The 22,478-nt window shown below is 48.7% G+C and overlaps 6 protein-coding genes across 6 annotated transcripts; 4 read left to right on the plus strand and 2 right to left on the minus strand.

Moving 5' to 3' along the window:
- Positions 1-394: 394 nt before the first annotated feature.
- On the minus strand, positions 395-954 carry BO86DRAFT_390027 (uncharacterized protein). Its single transcript, XM_025672287.1, has one exon. The coding sequence runs from the start codon at positions 769-771 to the stop codon at positions 604-606; it is 168 nt and encodes a 55-aa protein (XP_025526752.1). The 5' UTR covers positions 772-954; the 3' UTR covers positions 395-603.
- Positions 879-3,081, plus strand: BO86DRAFT_419771 (ERG4/ERG24 ergosterol biosynthesis protein; the record flags this gene model as incomplete). The annotated part of the gene is made up of 3 exons (XM_025675148.1): positions 879-945; positions 1,614-1,907; positions 1,961-3,081. The coding sequence occupies 3 exons, from the start codon at positions 879-881 to the stop codon at positions 3,079-3,081; spliced, it is 1,482 nt and encodes a 493-aa protein (XP_025526753.1).
- A 623-nt stretch (positions 3,082-3,704) lies between these two features.
- BO86DRAFT_456933 (acetyl-CoA synthetase-like protein) lies at positions 3,705-7,686 on the plus strand (the record flags this gene model as incomplete). Its single annotated transcript, XM_025677190.1, has 5 exons — positions 3,705-3,710; positions 3,823-4,452; positions 4,531-4,994; positions 5,053-6,565; positions 6,601-7,686. 5 exons carry the CDS (start codon positions 3,705-3,707, stop codon positions 7,300-7,302), a joined length of 3,315 nt encoding a protein of 1,104 aa, XP_025526754.1. The 3' UTR covers positions 7,303-7,686.
- A 2,543-nt stretch (positions 7,687-10,229) lies between these two features.
- Positions 10,230-13,931, plus strand: BO86DRAFT_315189 (cation-translocating P-type ATPase; the record flags this gene model as incomplete). Its single annotated transcript, XM_025668079.1, has 4 exons — positions 10,230-12,860; positions 12,910-13,051; positions 13,102-13,337; positions 13,377-13,931. 4 exons carry the CDS (start codon positions 10,230-10,232, stop codon positions 13,929-13,931), a joined length of 3,564 nt encoding a protein of 1,187 aa, XP_025526755.1.
- Positions 13,932-14,917: 986 nt separating this feature from the next.
- BO86DRAFT_340781 (hemolysin III family protein) lies at positions 14,918-15,913 on the minus strand (the record flags this gene model as incomplete). Its single annotated transcript, XM_025669062.1, has 3 exons — positions 15,413-15,913; positions 15,127-15,357; positions 14,918-15,076 (listed from the first exon to the last, which is right to left on the minus strand). The coding sequence occupies exons 1-3, from the start codon at positions 15,860-15,862 to the stop codon at positions 14,918-14,920; spliced, it is 840 nt and encodes a 279-aa protein (XP_025526756.1). The 5' UTR covers positions 15,863-15,913.
- Positions 15,914-19,208: 3,295 nt separating this feature from the next.
- Positions 19,209-21,081, plus strand: BO86DRAFT_456935 (uncharacterized protein). Its single transcript, XM_025677191.1, has 2 exons — positions 19,209-19,569; positions 19,638-21,081. Exons 1-2 carry the CDS (start codon positions 19,396-19,398, stop codon positions 21,069-21,071), a joined length of 1,608 nt encoding a protein of 535 aa, XP_025526757.1. The 5' UTR covers positions 19,209-19,395; the 3' UTR covers positions 21,072-21,081.
- The last annotated feature ends 1,397 nt before the right edge of the window (positions 21,082-22,478 follow it).

The raw sequence follows: 22,478 nt of genomic DNA on the forward strand, positions 1-22,478 counted from the left end.
TAAGAAGCAGCTACTCGGACCTGGCTGGGTAAATTCCCTATTCAAATTCCGGTTTGTTCTACGGCCTGGGTGGCAATCGCTTGTTCGTGCAGTGGCCTTAGTGGGTAGGCGATGGTTGATCCCTGGGTGGATGTCTTCCCAATGGCGTTATGATATCCATGAAAGGAAAACCGGGGAATCCGGAAACTGGCGGGTATGTGTGTTTGCACCAAATGATATTTCATACCTTACTCTACCTTTACTCCCATGAGCCGGGAAATGCTCCGGTCCACTAGAGGTCCTCTAGGGAAAGACCTCGGTGTTACATCTAGTAACTAGCAGCTGTTTTCGGCAGCAGGTGACTGACAAAAATAACCATAATTCAGCACACCCTCTAGCGTGATATTTGCTGCCTGAGGCTTCCAACTTGGTGACATTGTGACCTTCCCTTGTGGGCGCATCTATCAGAACTCATCCAGCAGGCTCATCCTCCGCTTGGTTAACTCCTCATCGCCACGCCGGCTGAAAGCGGTGTCCACTTTCTCGAGCTATCACAGGCCGATGATCTTATATTTCGATGCTTGCCAGAGCTGTCTGAGTAATCAGAATTGAACACCTAGGAAGTTATGAGACATTGTGACTTGCGTGAGGGGCTGTTTCTGCTTGGATCTGAGAACAAATGGCAATCGCCTGGTCGTATGTGGCATGTGAGGTCCAGCCATCCCGGCTCATGATTCCTGATACAGCGTCCCAGAACGTCTTGTATTTCATTCCAGCCCTCACTATCCTCATGATGTTTGCGAATCTCTTCGGGGGAAAAGTTGATGGGGCATTCGACCGTATGGCCTAGTGAACTCCTCTTCCTTCACACATTGTTCTGTAAGCACACTTGGTCAACTATGCCGGATGATAGGGTGGTCTCTTGCGATAGGACTGGCGAGATTCTCCGGATCCCTTTCAACGTGCGTGAGGATATAGGCATGATTATGGCAAATATCGGGTGATCATGGAAAAGAGTATTGTCACGGGAGGCGTAACTTGCGGGCTCGGTTTGGTAGGCGGTCTGGTTGGGTATTAGTTACCTAGTAGTCATCCCCTCTGCGTTGAATGACAGCCATTCTGCAATTTTATAGCACTGAACCGTACTTGGTGTCGAGGCGTTATACATGTTGGTCCTCGAGGCGACAGGATGTATCCGTTATAGCGGCCCGGGCCGGCCTTTCCACTTACTTATACGTACCGTACCGTTATCTTCAACCGTGAACTTGAGCTGCATGCGACCACGCCTAGGAGTACTACTATGAGTGTTTCAAGACTGTACGGAGTATATCTTATCTGCGGTGGAGTTTTTCAGGATTCTATTTGTGGTCAATCGTATGCGAGCTAGGTATATACTTACTCTTTTACACCAGCGGTGCTAGTGACTAAGCAGATTAGCGGACATAAAAACAGCCCCTGAAGTCGCGCATCGCGCATCTCTTCCTCTCCCATCCACTGTCCCCATTATTGTAACCCCACGGCGGAGCATCACAGCGAAAAGAATGGTCGAATACGAGTTCGGCGGACCGTAAGCAACGGGCTCCGGCTTCCTTGACCTCTGCTTACGCTTTTATCCAACTGTCTGGGTGCCGCAGCCATCACCTTTGGCCTGCCCGTCCTGCTCTACGCGTTCGCATCCGCTTGCAACGACGTGGCGGGCTGCCCTGTGCCAACTCTTCTGCAGCCTCGCGACTTTACCTGGGAGAAGCTGAAAGCAGACAACAATCTACAGAATACCAGTCTGTCCAATTTCCTCTCCTGGAAAGTGACGCTTGTCACTGTTGCCTACTATGTCTTCGGTCTGTTCCTTTGGAAGATTCTTCCCGCCAAAGAAGTTCATGGAACCAAATTGGTGCATCATGATCGCCCCCTTCAGTATCGATTCAATGGTATCGACTCCTCCCAGACCTCCAGGATCAAGTCAGGCTAACGGTCGCCACAGCGTTCTCGGCGAGTGTGGTTACTCTCTCCATCTGCGCCGCAGGCACGTTCCTCCAGGGGGCTGAGTTCCCCGTCTGGACTTTTATCACCGACAACTACGTGCAACTTCTGACGGCCAACATCCTCCTTTCATACGCCCTATCGACTTTTCTCTATCTCAACAGTTTCACCGTCGACACCGAATATCCCAACCGCGACCTTCGGGAGCTAGCTGCCGGTGGCATGACAGGCAATCTCATCTATGATTTCTACATCGGCCGGGAGCTCAATCCCCGCGCTACCCTGCCTCTATTTGGAGAGATCGACATCAAGACCTGGTGTGAAGTTTGGCCCGGTCTGACTGGGTGGATCCTGCTTGACCTGGCATTCATCGCCCAGCAGTACCGCAACTATGGATACATCTCCGACAGCATTGTCTTCACGACCGCCGTGCAGGCATACTACGTCCTCAGCAGTCAGTTTAACGAGTCATCCATCCTGACAATGATGGACATCACGACCGACGGGATGGGCTTCATGCTTACCTTCGGCGACCTAGTCTGGGTCCCCTTTCTCTACTCGACGCAAGCTCGCTATCTCGCGGCCTTTCCCGTGCACCTCGGCGCGCCTCGCATCCTCGCGATTGCCGCGGTCTTCGTATGCGGGATCTACATCTTCAAAGCGGCGAACAACCAGAAACACCTGTTCCGCACCCAGCCCTCACATCCCGCCGTGCGCGATCTCTCTTCCATCACCACCCAGCGCGGCACCCGCCTCCTCACCGCCGGGTGGTGGGGTCTCTCCCGGCATATCAACTACTTCGGCGACTGGTTGCAGGCGTGGCCCTTTAGTCTGCCCACCGGGGTGGCAGGGTATACGATGCTCCCGGCGGGGGCTGCGTTGGCCTCCGCGGGCGATCTCGCCGGATCGCCGTCGCGCACGATGCTGGACGGGCGCGTCGCAATCCAAGGCCCGGCCGCCGGGTGGGGGATGATCTTCACCTACTTCTATGTGCTGTACTTTGGCGTCTTGCTCGTCCATCGCGAACGCCGAGATGATGCCATGTGCGCGAAGAAGTATGGCGAGGATTGGCAGACGTACAAGCGGACGGTGCGATGGAGGATCTTGCCCGGGATTTATTAAGAAGGGTCTACTGAGGGGACTGGTGTAGTTGAGTGTGTCCGTTTCAGTATTGTCGGCGGCCCTGAGGCCTTGCCGGTCAGGCCGTCCACCGCCCACCTCGGTGGTTCTTATCTAGTTGCTCTCCGATAGCATGGCCTCTGTACCTCTACTGGGAGAAGTGAAGTATGCCTGCCTGCTAGCACTGAGAATCTGAGTCCTATCCATGTATATAATCCATCTCTGAAGTCTCGCAGCACGCAGCATCCAGATCTTTGACCTTTCGATTGTCATCCTCTTGTCTCAGTCGTATCTCATTTAACTCTTGTTGGAAGGACTGTTTCGTACTGGCAATTCCAGTGAGAATACATCGATAATCATGATTCTTAGTACTGTAGAAGAGCTGAATTACTTTGAACTTGTTAACTTTGATCCACAGTAGTGATCAAGTATATATATCTGCGCTGTATATCATTGTCCCGGTTTGTTGCTGCAGATAGCGAGAGCAGTTGTTGAATAGAGGAGTACATGTTTTGAAAATGGCCGACACCACTTATCCACTGCACTGGCACTGGCTTTTTGGGCTGCAGAGGAAAAGGTGTACTTACGATCCCAAATTGATGAATTGTAAACATAATTTGACCATCATGAAAGTAACCTCCACGCCATAGCGTATCACATATGATATATGTTGACGACTCTAGGATATGATCTCTTATCATTCTACCTCAGAACTGTATCTTGCACAACATCACATTCCTATAGATTCAAGTAATCCGGCACATCCACGCCATCCCCGCCGAGGTCGGGATGGAGTACTGGCAGACATATCTCGAAGGTGCTTACGCCTGCATCTTCCCCACTCTGGCACCAGCAGCAGCAACCGACTCCCAGGATGCCACGGTGCAGAATCACCCCAGAGGCTCCCTAAGCCATACGCTGGAGCAAGAAACCCACGCCAGCCTGCAAGCCTTCCTCAAGACGCACGAGTTGACCGCCTTCAACGTCTTCCACCTCGCATGGGCCCTGATCCTGCGGTGCTTTGTGGGCTCCGAGACGCTGTGTTTCGGCTATCTGCTCTCCGGGCGTGACGTGCCGGTCGACCACGCGGACCAGATCATCGGCCCGTTCATTAACATGCTGGTGAGCCAGGTCGGCCTGGGCGAGGCGGTGACCCTCATGGATGCCATGAAGCAGAGCCAGGCGAACTATCTGGATAGTCTCACGCACCAGCATTATTCGCTGGCGCAGATTATCAACTCGTTGGGCAACGGGCCGGCCGAGCCTCTGTTCAACAGCGTCATCTCCGTACAAGGCATGGATCTGAAGAAGGGGAACACAGGGATAGATCGTGGTCTTTGTCTTGAAGAGCAAGGCGGCCATGATCCAACTGAGGTAGGTACTTTTGGTTTGGGACAGGATTCCCTGGGTGCGCTTTTCCCCTCCCCGCTAACATGGCGACTTGTCCTTTAGTACGGTATCATGATCAACGTGGGTCTTGGGGAGCAAGAAACCGCCATCACGTTCAGCTATCACGCGTCCCTGCTGTCCGAGGAGCAGGCCAGCGGCGTGGTGGACTCGCTCCTGCGAGCAGTCCGCGAAATTATCCGGACTCCCTTCAAGAAGGCCCACGAGGTGGATCTGTCCACGGACCACGACCAGCAGGCGATCTGGGCCTGGAACGCCTGCGTTCCCCCCACCGTCGACCTTCCGGTCCACAGTCTGGTTGCCAATACAGTCCAGAAACAGCCCCATTCGACCGCAATCTGCGCGTGGGATGGCGATTTGTCCTACGGTCAGCTGGACGAGCTCTCCACCACCCTCGCCCATCATTTACTGGCGCGCGGGCTCTCCTCTGACACTGTGGTCCCGCTCTGCTTTGAAAAGTCCCGGTGGATGCCGGTGGCTATCCTTGCTGTCATGAAAGCTGGGGGCGTGTCGGTGTCGATGGATGCCAATCAGCCGGAGGAGCGATTACGTACCATCGTCGAGCAGACCCCAGCCCGTGATCATCCTCTGCTCGGAGACCACCCACGAAAAGGCCTGCCGGCTTGGTACCTGCCAACTGATTCCTGTCGGCCAACGACTGCTCGCTGGGCTGGCGGTTCCTGGGCAAGATGCGACAACAACGACGACGACGACGACACTCCCCACCGTCGATCCATCTCACCGGATATACATCACTTTCACGTCGGGTAGCACGGGCACTACCGAGGGGGCTATCGTCACGCACAGCAACTTCAGCAGTGCGCTGGTGCAGCAGCAGGAGGCCCTGTTTTTTGGGCCTCACGTGCGTGTCTTCGACTTCGTCTCCTACGCGTGGGATGTCGCCTGGTCCAACCTGCTCCGCACCCTCGTGGCCGGCGGCTGTCTCTGTATCCCGTCCGAGTTTCAGCGCCGCGAGGAGATTGAGAAGACCATGTCCCAGTTGCGGGTCAATTATACTACGCTGACGCCCAGTGTCGCGCGTCTGCTCAATCCTGCGGCAGTCCCGCACCTGGATACCCTTGCCCTGATCGGGGAGCCACTCTCCCAGGCCGACATCGCGCGCTGGGCGCCTCACACCAAGGAGATCATCAACACCTACGGACCATCCGAGTGTCCGGGCTGCGTCACGGTGAGCCAGAACCCACTGGACACCTTGTATGAACCCACCCTCGGCGTGGGGTCGGCCTGCAATACATGGATTGTCGACCCCAACAACGCCGACCACCTGGTCCCGGTAGGTGGCATTGGCGAGCTCTGGCTGGAAGGGCCCCTCATCGGACTGGGATACCTGGGTCTTCCGCAGCGCACGGCCGAGAGCTTTGTGACCGATCCCCGCTGGCTGCTCTCCGGATGCCCGGGACGCCCAGGCCGTGGTGGCCGGCTGCACCGGACTGGTGACCTGGTCCGATATGCCCCCGATGGTGTACTCATCTACATCGGACGCAAGGACTCGCAGGTCAAGATCCGCGGCCAGCGCGTGGAGCTAGGCGAAATCGAGTACCACGTCCGCGAGGGCATCGCGCGCATCTCCCCTGTTACCGACGACCTCACCGTCGTGGCCGGGGTCATCACTCCGCGCGGTGGCAGCAGCAAGACGCTGGTCGTCTACCTGGAGCTAGGGCCGATTGCCACCGGTCCCGTGGACCAGACTCGCGATGCGGTGGCGGGCTACACCCGCGGACTGGACGACTATCTCTCGGACAAGCTACGGCAATACATGCTGCCCAATGCATACATCCCGGTCGCCGAGATTCCAATGACCGTGAGTGGCAAGACGGATCGAGGACGCCTCTCCCGGATCGGGGCGTCATACACCCTGAGCGAGTTGACCGCGATGCAGCCGTCCTCCCACGAACAACGGCAGTCCCCAACCACCCCGATGGAGCGGCGGCTGCAACAGCTGTGGGCGACGGTCCTGGGGGTTGACGATCCCAATGCCATCGCCGCCGATGCCAACTTCTGCCGCATCGGCAGGGATTCGATTGCTGCCATCCGCTTGAGCCAGCGGGCGAGCGAGGAGGTCTGGCCTTGACCGCGGCTGACATCTTCCGCAAGCCCCGGCTGTGCGATCTGGCTCTCCTGGTTCGCGAGGGCGATGCGACGAGCTACCACGAGCCGCGCCCCTTCTCTCTCCTGTCCGCTGGCGGCAGCGGTGGCGCGGAGAGCAATCGTCTGCCTGACGACCTGGCCGCGCGCATCGGGCCACTCCTCGAGTGGCCCCAGCACCACATCGCGGACGTCTATCCCACCACGGGCCTCCAGAACCACTACGTGTCGGCGGCGGTGGACGCGCACCGCGGCGAGGTCGAGTACATCTACATGGACCTCCCTCGCGGGGTGGACCTGGCCCGCGTGCAGCGTAGCTGTCTGGCGCTGTTGCGCCACCTGGACATCCTGCGCACCGTCTTCATCGTGGATCCCCAGACCCGGCAAACGCTCCAAGTCGTCCTCAACAATGTGGAGCCCGAGATCGAGGTGCGCCACACCGAAGGCGACCTGCGCGCCGCCTGCGAACAGGCCTATCGCGAGGATCTCCACCAACCGCTGTACCTGGGCCGCTCCTTCACGCGATTCTTGATCACGGCCAACCGGGCCTCCGGCGACGCGCGCCTCACGCTGCGCCTGTCCCACGCCCAGTTGCGCGACGCCTGGGAGCTGTCCGTGGCGGCCAGCGACAAGCTGCATACCCAAGCGACGCTGGATGCGGTACTCGAGGCGCTGTGTTGGCAGGTGGAGATGGTGGCGCGAGGGGATTGAACATGCCGGCGGATTAGTTTAGTTTCTTTCTCTTCCTTTTTCTCAGTTTATTTTCACTTTTTTCCTTTCCTATGTTTTGCTTTGGTTCCATATTTCTGCTGCTTGTTGTTGGTTGTGATTTCTGTCATATGCTTGCTGCTGTGATATGCGCGGCTTTGGGAAGGCAACCCATAAGGTGTTGAGGGGGGCTAGCCCTAATATCAACACCGTTATGAGCCGTAGCTTAGAGAATTAGCTAGATTTGTATTTAACTGTCTCCGTTCCATGTTCCGTGTCAAGTCAGTTAGCTGGTGAATGTTCTCGAATGGATTAACTTTCAAAGACTCAATCCAGAAGGGAAAGCAAAAACATACAACAGAAGGGATTCGCTGGTGGTCACCCACCCAACTACTAACCTCCCGGCGTGTGGCTTGAACGCGGCCAGAAGGCGGGTGGGTGCCGCTCGGGTGAGCTAGCGGGTGAGGCCGCTTTACGGTCGCGCGACCGGGGGTGAATCGGGTGAGTGCGCTTTAAGGAAGGGTGAGCGATCACCCCTGTCGCGCGATATCACGCAATCTCACCCGTACAAAGTTTAATTGCCACTTGATCTCTCACCAGCAACAATAATTGGTGCGAGAGTGCATACTGAACTTGCTAAGCCACGACACTGACTCGAGAGTATCTAATATAGGTCTAGCTAACACGTAATCCCCCCTCAGTTCGGCAAGAGAGAGAAGGAAGTGAAAGAATTGCTTAGAAGCCCGAAAAATCGCCTAATTAATACAGACTTGATCGGTGGTAATATATCGAATGATTTATTCTATGATCGGAGAGCAGAGGGCATCGATTACACAAATTTCACACCAGATTCAGCAATATTTGATATACGCTTGCCAGGATAATAGAATCTCGAGCTTTCCTGTAAACTGTGGTGTCAGCTTAGCCAAATGAGAAAATTACTTGTATTATCGGCAGACAATTTTGTACATCTTCCAAGGTGCGGGCTGGCTGGGGGTGGTAGAAAAGCAGTTCAGGCTGGTAGGTTTTTATAAACCGTTCTCTTGATCCTAGCTACTGGGGTCAGGCTATCAGGTTCATAGGCAGGGGATCGGGAGCGGGAGGGTCTTGGCAGCCTGTGCGTCACGTGCAAGACGGTCTGGGTCGGCAGTCAGGTCAACAGGGTGTAGAAGGTAAACTAGGTCGATAAGGTATAACAAGTACAGCGGGTAGAGCAGGTCGAGCGGGTAGAGCGGTGTTCTAGGCTTGCATCGTGATAACATCCGTATGCAAACAATTCAACAGGGTACCAGTACTCTGTTCTATTTTATTCTAATCTTTTCTGTATCGGAATTGCTTGGTGACTTGTTTTCTGTAACCTGCGCCTATTTTGTCACTCGTTCTTCGTTTAGATATTTTCCTCAAAGGATAAGGTATTATTAACTATCCATATACTACATGTTAATAACAGTATGCTGTCTTAACACCATAAATCATTCTTCCTGCTAGTTTCAGTCCACTCTAATGTAGTTTCACAATATGCTTGTTGAACAGACAAGGAGTAAAACTTGTAATTCAGGTTTCCAGAAAAGCCGTATGCAAAGGAAAAGACCTGACCAAGAACAGCAGAGGAGTCAGACAACATCAGATAGAGGGAATTGTTGGTTGAGTTCGATGCCGATCTATTGTGTTTCACAAGGTTTTCAAGGCTTTGCAGTGCTGGTATCTCTGCGTACTAACAATCTAGCTAAGTACTTTATCTATAGCGTGGTTGAATCCGCTACTTGCTATTGATGACTTCGGGGGTAAGGTGGGAATGTATTTTGTACAAGGCTTAAGGGCTATACACAACAGAGGGAAGAACTGCAGGAAACTCGCAAATCAAGGCCGGCGCGACAGTTAGTCGTCGTTCTTTCATATAGCTACTACTAAAAGCTAGAACTTCAACTATTTCTCTGAATTGAAATAAAAATATATATAAGGATGATTCTACTGTAGAGGAAGAATATACAATACCTATAATTATTAGATAATTGTAATCAAAAAGGATTAAAATATATAAACATTATTTTCTATACATAACTATGTAATTATTGTTAAAAGGTTCTTTTATATATGTAAGTATTTTAGATAATATGTAGATATAGTAGAAAATAGTATATTCTATTATCTTAGTACTACTAAATACAGATTTCCAGATAAATAGTTGAAGTTTATTTTTTTTTAGTGGTAGCTATAGTGAGAAACGACGGTTCGCTGTCGCAACGGTTCGGTGTCCGATCACGTTAACGTAATCGTCAGCCGAGCGAGCCAGGCAAGCGAGCGAGCCAGCTGTATTTTATACAGAAGAGCTAATTTTCAAATCTTAGTATCTCAGCAATCTATATATCTATAAGGTTAAAAACTTGATATAAGCTATATAAATAGTAAGACAACATTACTAAAGTACTAAGAATAATTCAAAGCTCTAAATAGTTATAGCATACAAGATATACAAAGATGAAATATAACTGTATTTTATATAAAATTATCTCTATCTATAATCAGTTTTTTTTATATAGCATAAAGTAAGGTACTATCCAGAGGGTCATTATCTCATATACTAAGTATAAATCTAATTTAATAAAAAGTAGTCGATCTGTTCAACTTTAAAATTAGTTATTATGTATAGAATTAATACTAAGTTTACAGCTGGCTCGCTCGGCTGACGATTACGTTAACTTGACTGATGACGATTACATAAGCTCGGCGATGCTGTTAGTCAAGTGACATAGACGTGTCATGTGTACGTCAGACAGTAAATGTGTCTTGCACCTAAAACAATGAGCCAATATTTTTTAGACGTCAAGGAATTTTGGTTTACTACCTTATATATTGAACTTTCCCAAACTATGTCTGTGTGACCTAATTCCAGAATTATTTCTTGCCAAAAAGACCAAATTAAAATGGCAATGCCTCCTTCCCCTCAGCCCTCTTTGTCATTGACGCCACCTCGCGATACGCCTGTACACCCAAGAAGCAACACTCTAACATCAACTCATTACAGAGACATCTGTGTACGTACCTCGTCTCGCAGATCCAATGGCAAGGACAATACCGGCGATGCAGCAGACACACTCACATCACAACCCAGCGAAGAATCCAATTTGGAAAGAGGAAACAAGAAATTCGCCTTCTCGCCAGACCAGCTGAATAAACTCCTAATCACGAAGAGCTTCGACGCCTTTGGAGCCTTGGGGGGACTGCGCGGGCTGGAGAAAGGTCTACGAACTGACTTGAGAAGTGGCTTGAGCACGGAGGAGGTTGTGGTAGATAGCACGGCCGGCTTTGACGAGGTGGTTTCACCGACTCTCACATCACCACCTAAGTCAGCTTTATTGGCGCCGTCGCGTGATCACACCGTAGCTTCGGCAACAAAGCGGACACAGGAACAATATACAGATCGGCAACGGGTTTTTGGAATCAACAAACTTCCGGAGAAGAGGCTCAAATCGATCTGGGAGCTCGTCTTTATTGCTTACAACGACAAGGTGTTAATTTTACTATCGATTGCCGCTTTTATCTCCCTCGCCGTGGGTATTCCCCAGTCTGTGCGAGGAATAGGTGTAGAATGGGTGGAGGGAGCCGCAATCATTGCTGCAATCTTTGTTGTCGTGATTGTCGGCGCGGCGAATGATTGGCAGAAAGAACGGCAATTCGCAACACTTAATAGGAAGAAAAAAGACCGATATGTCAGAGTCATCAGATTAGGCAAGACAGTGGAGGTATCTGTCTATGATATTTTGGTCGGGGATGTGATGCTCCTGGAACCCGGTGATATAATCCCGGCCGATGGGATCTTGATTGACGGTCATGGCATCAAATGCGATGAGTCTTCAGTAACAGGAGAGTCAGAGCATCTTCGAAAAACGCCGGGTGACAAAGTGGACGACGCGATTGAACAAAATAAAGACCTGGAGAAGATGGATCCCTTCATTCTGTCGGGGTCTAAGATTGAAGAGGGCACGGGTACTTTCCTAGTCACTGCTACCGGGGTTCATACAACGTATGGCCGAACAATGATGTCCCTCCAGGATGAGTGTGAGATCACCCCGTTGCAAGTAAAGCTGAACCTTTTGGCAGATTACATTGCCAAACTAGGCCTGACATCAGGCCTGATACTGTTCGTGGTGCTATTCATCAAATTTTTGATCCGCCTTAAGGAGTTTCAGGGCGGTGCAGAGGCGAAAGGTCAGGCATTTTTGCAGATTTTAATCGTGGCCGTCACCATTGTCGTTGTAGCAGTACCCGAGGGGCTACCATTGGCTGTTACCCTTGCTCTCGCATTTGCAACAACCAGAATGATCAATGATAACAACCTCGTACGATTACTCCAAGCGTGTGAGACTATGGGAAATGCCACGACTATTTGCTCCGACAAAACCGGCACGCTTACCGAGGATAGGATGAGCGTCGTGGCTGCGACCATAGGCACTACAGCACGATTCGGAGATCAACTATCTTCAGACCATGCGGCTATTGCACTAGACCCATTGACTCTTTCAGCCTCAAAGTTTGTATCCAAGCTTTCATCATCGATCAAAATTCACCTGCGCCAATCAATTGCACTCAACTCGACTGCTTTCGAAAGCGACCGTGATGGGAAGACAATTTTTGTTGGATCTAAGACAGAGACTGCGTTGCTCTCATTCGCGCGAGAGCAGCTCGGACTTGGTCCAGTGAGCGAGGAGAGAGCTAATGCGAATATTGTGCACATTTTCCCGTTCGACTCGGGCCGCAAATACATGGCGGTGGTCGTTCGCATGAAAAATGAAAAGTATCGGATACTCATTAAAGGTGCCGCAGAGATATTACTCCGCCAGTCAGCGCGAATTGTGCAGGAAACACCCAATAGTTTTAGGGAAGGACTGCTCTCCGAAGAGAAAAGGAATTACCTGCATGCTGTTATCACTGAATACGGGTCCCGCTCTCTGAGATGTATCGCTCTTGTGCACCGGGACTTCCAAGAATGGCCGCCTCATGGCGCACTGACTGATGAAAACGCAAATGCAGGCTTTGAACAGATCTTCAAGGACATGACGATGCTAGGCATCTTCGGCATCCATGACCCTGTTCGCGAAGGAGTTTCTGATGCGGTCCGCCAGTGTCAGCATGCTGGGGTTTTTGTTCGGATGGTGACTGGCGACAACATAATCACGGCCAAAGCCATCGCCCAGCAATGTGGCATCTATACTCCTGGTGGTATCGCCATAGAAGGTCATGAATTCCGCCAGTTGAGCCATAATCGAATGAACGAGCTTATCCCCCGATTGCAGGTCATTGCGCGGTCAAGTCCAGACGATAAGAAGGCGCTGGTCAGTCAGCTCAAAGTACTTGGCGAGACTGTCGCAGTGACAGGGGATGGAACGAACGATGCGCAAGCACTTAAGACTGCCGATGTTGGCTTCGCAATGGGCGTCACTGGTACTGAAGTTGCCAAAGAGGCATCAGATATCATCCTAATGGACGACAATTTTACATCAATCGTGAAGGCAATAGCATGGGGACGCACAGTCAACGATGCCGTCAAAAAGTTCCTCCAAGTCAGTTCGTTTTCAGCTGCTTGAAGAATAGAAATTGATATCTGTCCAGTTTCAGTTAACCGTCAACATCACTGCTGTGGCCCTTACTTTCGTATCGGCTGTCGCTAGTAGAGATGAAAATTCGGTCCTTAGCGCAGTGCAGCTGTTGTGGGTCAACCTCATCATGGACACTTTCGCCGCTCTTGCACTAGGTATTCTTCCCCTAGATATAAATCTTACGATGTTCCTAATATTGTAATAGCGACGGATCCGCCTTCGCCTTACGTTCTCGAGCGTAAGCCCGAGCCCAAATCGGCGCCTTTAATCACTCTGACAATGTGGAAGATGATCACTGGCCAGGCTATCTATCAACTGGCTGTGACACTTACCTTGAACTTTGTTGGTCATTCAATCTTCTCAATGTGGGATAGCAGGTGTATGCAGACTGTGGTATTCAACACATTTGTCTTCATGCAGATATTCAACCAGTACAAGCAAGTAACGAGATAACCTTCCAGTAGTCACTTGCTAATGAAGACGTGCAGCTGCCGCCGAGTTGACAACCATTTAAATTTCATGGAGGGCGTATTAAATAACAGGTGGTTTATCGTTATTCAGATTCTCATCATCAGTGGCCAGGTCATGATCATCTTTCTCGGTGGAAGAGTTTTCTCCGTGCAGTGTCTTGACCAGCCTTCGCAGTGGTTAGTAAGTGTTTTGCTTGGGGCTATGGCATTACCTCTAGGCTTCTTAATTCGACTTATCCCGGACCAAGTCATCTCCAAGGTGGTTCGGTATTTGTGGCACCGCAAAAGGGACCCTGAGCTGCATGCCTCAAGACAAATCAATGACTACGGATGGGTCATAGCATCGGAAGGAATCCGCGACCATCTGGCGTTCATGAAGAAGGTCCGCGGAGGGCGACTGAGGCATATAATAAACAAGCACTCCCAGGTTTTCTTCCCATCGCGGGGCTCAAGTCGCCAATCTTCTTCTTCCTTGGCCCCTGCGGATGGAGACCTAGCACCTGCGTCTGAGCGGACGCCTTTGATTACAGACAGGGGAATGAGTCAGAGCTGGTCGCAGGTATAAGTGTCCAGAGTATTAGCATCTATTCTTCGCCAGCATTTCGATAATGTACATCTTGTGCATTGTTACTTACAAAACCCTTACTAACGGTGTCTGTAAACGGCGATTCTTGTTTTTTTCTCTTGACTGTTACGTACATTATCTAGAATTGGTGTGGCTTTATGCTACCTCGCTCGTGATAGGGAAGAAGATTCACTTTAAGCCCAACAAAGCTCCTGCTTCAGAGTCCATCGTGGACGGAGCATCATTCGGCATGGAATTAATGGATAGTTTTATTTTCTCAATATCTCAATTTAAAATCAATTTCCTCGGGGTTCACACCATCATGTGCAATCCAAGGGTCTAAGTGCCGGAGATATTCTAGTATAGTAAATATAAGGTGAATAGAATGCTGATACAAATTCTGTGACATATTGACCTTCAACTATCATTATTCTTTCAAGTTCTAGTTCAAATTGGACTTAAGCATATCGGATGTATATTTGGGATTAACAAATAGAAAGTTTTGTCTCTCATATATGCTTAGCTGATCAATATCAAGATCTATGCAAATATGTGGCTTGTATTGATACGGATGTTGCCGGCTCGTTGAAAATCACGTTACCACATTTGCTCGTGAACTTGGTTGACACTATGTACTGTGACTGAAAGGTCTGTAGGGAAGCTTGTGGAGTGCATTTAGAGGAGTTGATATCAATATATCGATATCTGAAAAAACCTGTGGGCTTTGTATCATAGTGATTTATTTTATTGCATGCAAGTTCAGTGGCTTCAGCAGTTTTGCAAAACTCGGTAGACAATAGAGGGCCAAGTTCACAGAAAAAGGTTATGTCGAGATTTTCATCTTCATGTCCTTCAGCGTGCAAAACACTGCTCAGCACATAGCCAGGCCAGAAGTGGCTGATACAAACATCCAACCCTGCGAAAGTGCGATCAACAATTGGAAAATAGAATTGTAAATCAAATGTAAATACAGAAAAGTCATCTCGTCAGCAATGTGTGGCCATGAAACTATGATTGTACCTAAAAGCATTAATCAAACCCTGAAGGTGAAATACTATGGCCATGACCACCATCAAGTGAAAGATCTGGTGAGAGCTCATCCAGATATCGAACGCGCCAGGGTATAGACGCTCGGGTAATTGAATCTGAAATGAACATGTTAGACACTAAATCACAAAAATGAGATATGACCCACAGCATATATAAAGGCCCCTGAGATGTACAGCGAACCCTGCAGAATAACCCAGAAAAGTCCAATCTGGTTATTCATTTGCCTGACGCCAAACTTTACGACCCCATGGACACAAGGGAAGACTGCTGACAGTCCAAGGACAATAAACATCCTCGCACGAAAATGCCGCCATCTAGGATGCCGAAACTGAGGACCTGCTGAGATAGCAGCACACAATAGGCCAAGGAAAGCTATCTGTAAATTGATGTAAGCTCCCTCTTTCAGGTAGTGAAAGATTGTGAGGACAGACCATGGTTATGTAGGCTGTTTGTAAAATAGGGTGACAGTAAAACCCATAAAATATACTCGGAATAAAGCTCCCAACGATTAGCAATACGATACCAATATAATCCATTTGGTTTGTAATGCGTGCTATGTGCAGGGAATGATTCTGGACGGTGTGAAAGATTGCTGATATGGACAGGCATAGGACAGCTCCCACGACAAAACAGCCCAATGCTATGGTATCTGATGTTGAGGCGCTTGTGTATTCGGCCATGAGTTTTGCATGAAGCGGGATGCTAAAGAGTGCAAGGAGAATTGCAGGGATGAGATGAGAATAGATGTTGACGGATTCGTTATGGACATAACCAAGGCTTGCGAACGAAGCGCGAAACGAGTTAGACACAGTCCGATAGCCTGAATGTATAAATTGATTGTCACGTTGCCATGGCGATAGTTGATCCCAGTGCAATAACATTTTGCCCACAGCGTCGATTTCTGAATCTGTATTGTGAGTCCTGTCTGCCTGATTTCTCTTGGCAAGAGACACAATAACATTAACTTCAGAAATGAAGACAAGCAACCACGATGATATATACAAATTTACCCCTTGTTTTGCCGCTGATGTCATCTACATTATGCAATACCATTATATCTGATAAGGAGAGCCACAGCTGGTCACAGAAGTCAGCGACTTCAATTGCGAAGGGACTAGAGAATTCTGAGCAGTACTTATTTTGAGAATTCATTAGGTCCTCCTCTGGTTACTGTGAAGATACATTGTTCCAGCACTGTTAAATCAAGAGTCATGGTCTATGATATTGTCCACCTTGTCATCTATATGCATGATTTGGGAAAACATTCGCGATACTCTCAGTTGTATGCTCTAACAAACGTACGTTACGATGTGTACTTTAGCCAGTTTTTTCTCATGATAAAGGGAAGATATATCGGAAGAGCTAGCAATCCTGGGCGAAGAAAATTGTGGAAAGGAATTCCACTGACAAGACATGTGGGGAGAAGTCACATTTAAGAGAAATTATACTCACTTGAAGTTCAAAATTATTGGGAACTATGTACCTTGCAACGGTGTGATAATGGGTAGAAATTCCGAAGACCGTAAATCCAATAATAATCCCAAGCAAACTAGTAGGCAATGAGTTGAGACTGCGCGACTTCTTCAGGGAAAGCAAGAACAAGGTACTCAAACCCCCTTTCGCTTGAAGAAAATACCCGTTGTAGACATTTTAAGAATTCTTGAGGTTGAGGTTCGTGATATGTGAAGAGAGTAGTAGATGAATGGTCGGATAATTTTCGGCGGATCAATGACAGGTAATTTGCAAAAGAATTATATCGAATAGCGCGAGCGGCGTGTAATATACATATTTGGCATTAAGAAAGCCCCAGGTGCCCGAAACTTGATTTATGCCAGCTAGGTCAGGCCTCATTGTCGGTATTCTTAATGAGTAGGCATAAGTTTTTGACAAAAGTATATAAATACGGGCTCTTGAACATTACCACGTTAACCATCATATTCATGACAGAGCTTTCCCTCGTTGTGTAAAGGGCTATTTCTTACGACATGGCGACGTCATTGAGATTCGAAGGGTATAGCAATACGTCACTCGAAACTGACAACCCCAATATGATTCAAATCAAACCCTATTGGCAGTCAGGTCACACTATCGAACTCTATGATCCAGCACGTCCACGGTCAAAGATGCATTTCACGCAGACTGCACCCTGCACACGCTCATTCGGCCGCAGTTTTATATGCAGGCAACACAAACCTCTTGGGAGCGTTGAAATTCTGACGGGCAAAAGTCGCATAAATCATCATTCAAAGTTTTTCCTGCGTCAGGCTAACGGGCTCGGTTGGAAATGAAACTTTGCTCCTTCAATATTACTAGCCTCAATCACATGATCTCTGGTCAATCATGATTTGTAGGTCAATCCCACATTCGGAACCAGTATCATATGTCGTGGCAACTGCGGACTTATTCCTGAACAACTGACGATTGAGCCCTGACACTCTCAGCCTTACCACCCCCCAGATCGATCATTCATTGATATGAATATGTGGTAGAAGACTAATACTATTGTCAAAACAACTAGTAGTTTAATGCGGTGTCTCTTGTCTGAGAATCACCTTAAATTTCGGAACGTTCGGGTAGCGTTCTCCAAGACATCGCTCGGATCGAACCCTGGTATATCAAGACAACCAAAAAGATTACAGCCACGCAAGATTTGAAGAACGAAACAAGATTAAAGCCGTTCGAGGCCGGCTCCCGCCCAATCCAATGCCCCTTTACACTCACTGAAGTCGAGAGACAAGCAATAATAAATTACCATTGATTGAGAATGGCATCTGATTGACTTATTTTGAAGTCTGTCCACCAAATATTCTTATAAGAAATTTTCTGACAGCCTTAGAGAAATATCGGAATCGAAATCGTTGGTTCGTGGGGTTTGGCGCGCATTTTCTTTGTAAGATACTCCTCACCTGGGGCCTTTTTAGATAATAAAAAGTGCAGCGACAGATAGGACAGCGAGCATCCTCATTGCAAAACCATGTATCTATACATGGGAGATGGAATATGTGTCCGCAGGGAAGAAGGCGGAAAAAGGACGCCGGGCTGAGCGATTCCCAGCATATTGAACATACATCTGGAAGTTTACCAGGATCTTAAAACGAAGTCAACACGGGACCTTTTGAAAACAAAAATATGGGTGACGTACCAGTCAGGCAATCTTGTAATCCAAAGTAACAGGGCATTCCAGCTGTCGAGAGCTCCCTGGCTGTTAAAGCTAAACCATCCATCAGATAGATATGTGGTATGCAAATAGACTTGAATGAGATTCAAACAAGGAAAATCATTTATTTCTACGATGCTGTTAATTGCGTAGCTAATTATATGAATCAAGAGAAAGGGAGCATCAGAACATATGTTTTAAGTGACATCATACTTCATACATCTAGGAGTTTATAGTCCTGCCAGGCTGTCATGAATCAGCCAACCATATATGAGAATAATTTGTCCACGTTTCAGAACTCGATGTGTCTCGAATCGCTTCGTATGAATTATGGGACTCGGTTTACTTCAGATATAGGGTTCATAATAGAAGCATGCAAGAACCTGAACCGAGGAAACATAGGTTGAATTCGCCCATGGTTTGTGAAAGCAGGATATAGACTTCTCAAGCTGGTGGGCAAAATTCCAATACCTTTCAAAGGAAATCTAAAACAGACGTAAAGTACACTCAAGAGAGATATTGGGCCGTTCTTAATCTGGTGAGACCCAAAGTCCAAAATGATGAACCGTGAAATCTGCTAGAGAAATGTAAGGACCTAGCACAAAACATGGTGGGGTGGTTATAAAAGCAGGTGAGCATAAAGTCAGACCGCAGAAACATGTTTCAGTATGCCAAGGTATCCGTGTCATCCATGTATTGCTATTTTAAGGATTTTTAAAATGCCGCACTAAAAGCAATTTGCTGTAGCATGAAAAGATTATCCATGATACAGTGGCGTGCGCTTGTTAACATATCAGAAATTCCGTTTACAGCAATAATCCCGATAAGAATTCAAACTCATTCACAGTGTGTGAATCGAACAGAGAAGCGAAAGAATGGACATACCAGCCCTATCGTACCCGTCTTTAAAACCTCTAACGATGAATTGTCAATACATTTTACCTTAGATATCAACTACCTTCTATAACAGGGTTAAATCGCGTGGCAAGAAAAAGCAGGACGAGATAATCTGGAACTAATAATACCCTGGGAATGGCTAAAGCTAGCTCGCATTAGGTGAACCTTTTGACAAAAAATTAAAAAAAATAACATCTTGTGGTTCCTATTATCCTCAGTGACGTCGAAATGTCGAAGTGAATTGATTTCAGTTCTCGTTGCTTCAGAGTCGACCATAGACCTGATCTTTTCACGTTTCCGTGTTAAATTTATTAATCCTTAAGTCGCATATACAGCCAGAACAATCTGAAACCAGCTTCGATGGTGTTCTGCAATGGCACCATGCCGTCGCGGTCATTAGGACGAAATGTTGACCTGGAAAGAGAGGAGAGGACACACTTTGATGGAGATGACTGCCAACCTCCAGCACCTACAGAATACACACGCCTCTTATCACACGAACATTCTACCTTCCTCAATCCTGACGATCCTGCTGTAAGTGTTTCCTTGACAAATTGTAAGTATTCAAAGAGGGGCTAATAGCTGATGTGATTTCAATAAAGGTTTCCCCATACAACCTCTGGACCATTCGTGCTATTCATGGTCTTTCCTCTTTTTTTCTCGCCATTTCTTGTATTTGGTGGACTTTTCTGCTGGCTTCAATGTTTTTCAGTTTCAGAATGTTATATGATCGGGGCTCCGGCTTCCTTTGCTTCGCCTATGCAACCCTTACAGCAGCATACCTCATCACCACTCTCCTATTTTTCGCTGTGCCATCAAGACCTATGAATTTCTGGGGTATACTAATTGCAGCCTTTCTCTGCGTCGATATGATTATCATCCTCGCTGTACCGCGTATCCTCATTGAAGAAGGCTGGGTGGGCTTGGCCTCCGTCTCTTGGGCCACATTCATTGCCATTTATAACATCATTCAGACTCGCTGCGTTGAGTGGGGTAAGCGCAGAGAGGAAGAGCGTCTGACAGGTCGCCCTGAAACTAGCCGTTCCCTTCACAAATGGACTGCTGTGCTTATACAGACCGCCCTCATGGCTACTATTGGGATCATCGCTGTTCTCCTCACTTGCAACTTAATCCTGCGGGTCCGCGACACTTCTTTGCCCGCCCCAGGCAACAGGTATTACGTCCAAGGTGACAAGTTTCGAATCCACCTTCACTGCGTGGGTAATTTCACCAGAAACACTAATTACCATGAGAGATTCCCTACTGTCCTGATCGAAGGTGGCGAAGGCCCTGTAGAGCACACTCTCGAGCCCTTCATCCATAATGCTTACCAACGTGGCATGATACCTCGCTACTGCTATTGGGATCGCCCGGGTCTTGCCTGGTCCGATAATGCCCCCTCCCCCTACTCGGCTGGAATGGCCGCTGATACCCTTTCTGAGGCTCTCTTCCTTGTTGACGAGGAAGGACCCTGGGTACTCGTCTCTGCCGGAATTGGTGGCATTTATAGCCGCATATTCGGCAGCCGGCATATATTCCAAGTATCAGGGCTTTTACTCATTGACACCATGCACGAGGATTATTTGCCCATGATAGCCTCACCGGGTCATGGCTTTCTTCTATGGCTTCAAGGGATATTCTCGCCACTTGGAGTGGACCGCATTATTGGCGCTATCTTCAAAGGGCGGACTCGGGAGGATCGTGTCTACGGCTGCAGTGCTTATCAGACGGGAAAATACATCAAAGCTAAGCTTCAAGAGAACCTCTTCGCGATCTCTATGACGAAATCTGAAATTCAGGCGGCACGCCAAATCCCTATGTCTAATATACCTTTGGTAGTAGTCAGCTCGGGTGTAGAGGTTCGGAAGAGCCAAAAATGGGCCAAGACCCAAGAGGATCTTACCAGATCTACAAAGAACCTGAAGAATTGGGATGTTGTTGAGAACGCGTCGCATGAGGTCTGGAAGACACCTGAAGGGATGGAACTGCTGGAGAAGCGACTAAGCGAGTTACTAAGTTGTGAGATTCCCGGCTGATTTAGCCAATACCACATCCGGCGCGCGCCTTTACAAACATCAGCAATGATCATGAATCTGCTCGACAACAAGACCATAAAATTTCCAACCTGCAGTTGAAGGGATTATTCCAAAGGTCCCTGCATCTGATCTCACTTCTTCGATGATCCCCCAGAAACCGTGGCTAAAACTGAGCAGAGCTGTCGTCGCCTCGCCCTGGAGCCACAAAACCGCGTCCTATTCAATAGTCCCAGAGTCTGTGGAATCAAGAGGAGTTCAAGCTACGAGAGATTGTTTAAAATGGCCGCATTTTGCTCACGAAGGTTGTGAAAACAAAGGGTAATCTTTTATCGCTCGTGTCGGTATCAGTCGTAGCAAGCTGGATGGGTAGTGTCCCTAATTTGCAACGGGCTCCTAGGATACAAGCCATCATTTAACTAATTTCCTGTCAAAAAAACCTTCTGATAACCTATTCACACACTAATGCCTTACGTATCATTTCATAAAATTCGAAACTCCATCGTAGCATAGCACAGCAAGTCAGAACGTGTGGAATTTCGAGTCATCATTTCGTCTCTTGGTCTCACACGGAAAACCGATTTGAACCGGCTGGCCAAGGACGCAGTGGGCATAGAGAAGAAGCACCCCTTCAAACATCTTCTCTCACGGGAGAAAGGATACATACGCAGAATGATCTACCAAGAGTGGGAACAAGAATGGAGGACCTCGAAAAATGGAGGGCACCTGCGCCGGATCGACCGAGGCCTGCCATCCAGCAGGTCTCGTCGTCTATATGGCTCGCTCCCTCGAAATCGAGCATACCTGCTCACGCAACTTCGGACAGGCCATTCGTGGCTGGCAACGTATGCCAAACAATATGGTTTCCGGGCAGACGAGCGACGCGAGTGTGGGGCCACCGAAACGGTAATGCACGTACTCATCGACTGCCCGCGGCTTAGCGCAATACGTCAAACACTGCGGCAGAAGATTGGAGGAGCCTTAAATAACATATCGGATATGCTAGGAGGAGCAGGTCAAGGTAGGGAAGGTAGGCTACAAGATGTCCCGCCGGACAGCAGCGTCCTCGGGGCGGTCCTGGACTTCGCGGAGGCATCGCAGAGATTTCGAAGTCGCGCGCCACAAGGGCGGCAAAACACAACCCCAGGCACTGGCCCACACAGGCCTTGACGAGGCTCTAAGTTCGTCAAGAAAGTAATAGTTCACGTTCACAAGATGTACATAGAAAGTATAGGTAGTGGATCCTGCATGTCGCCTCAGGCGAGGGGTCAGCGTATGAATCATCATCATCATCATCATCATCATCATCATCATCCTTGACGTGTCTGAGATTTCGTTGCCATTTTATCTAATGGACTCGGTTTGTGTTCTTGCAGAATCACAATTCTCAAATCACCGTGTCTGCTATTC

This window comes from Aspergillus japonicus, assembly GCF_003184785.1.
Source record: "Aspergillus japonicus CBS 114.51 unplaced genomic scaffold BO86scaffold_31, whole genome shotgun sequence".
Lineage (NCBI taxonomy): Eukaryota > Fungi > Ascomycota > Eurotiomycetes > Eurotiales > Aspergillaceae > Aspergillus > Aspergillus japonicus.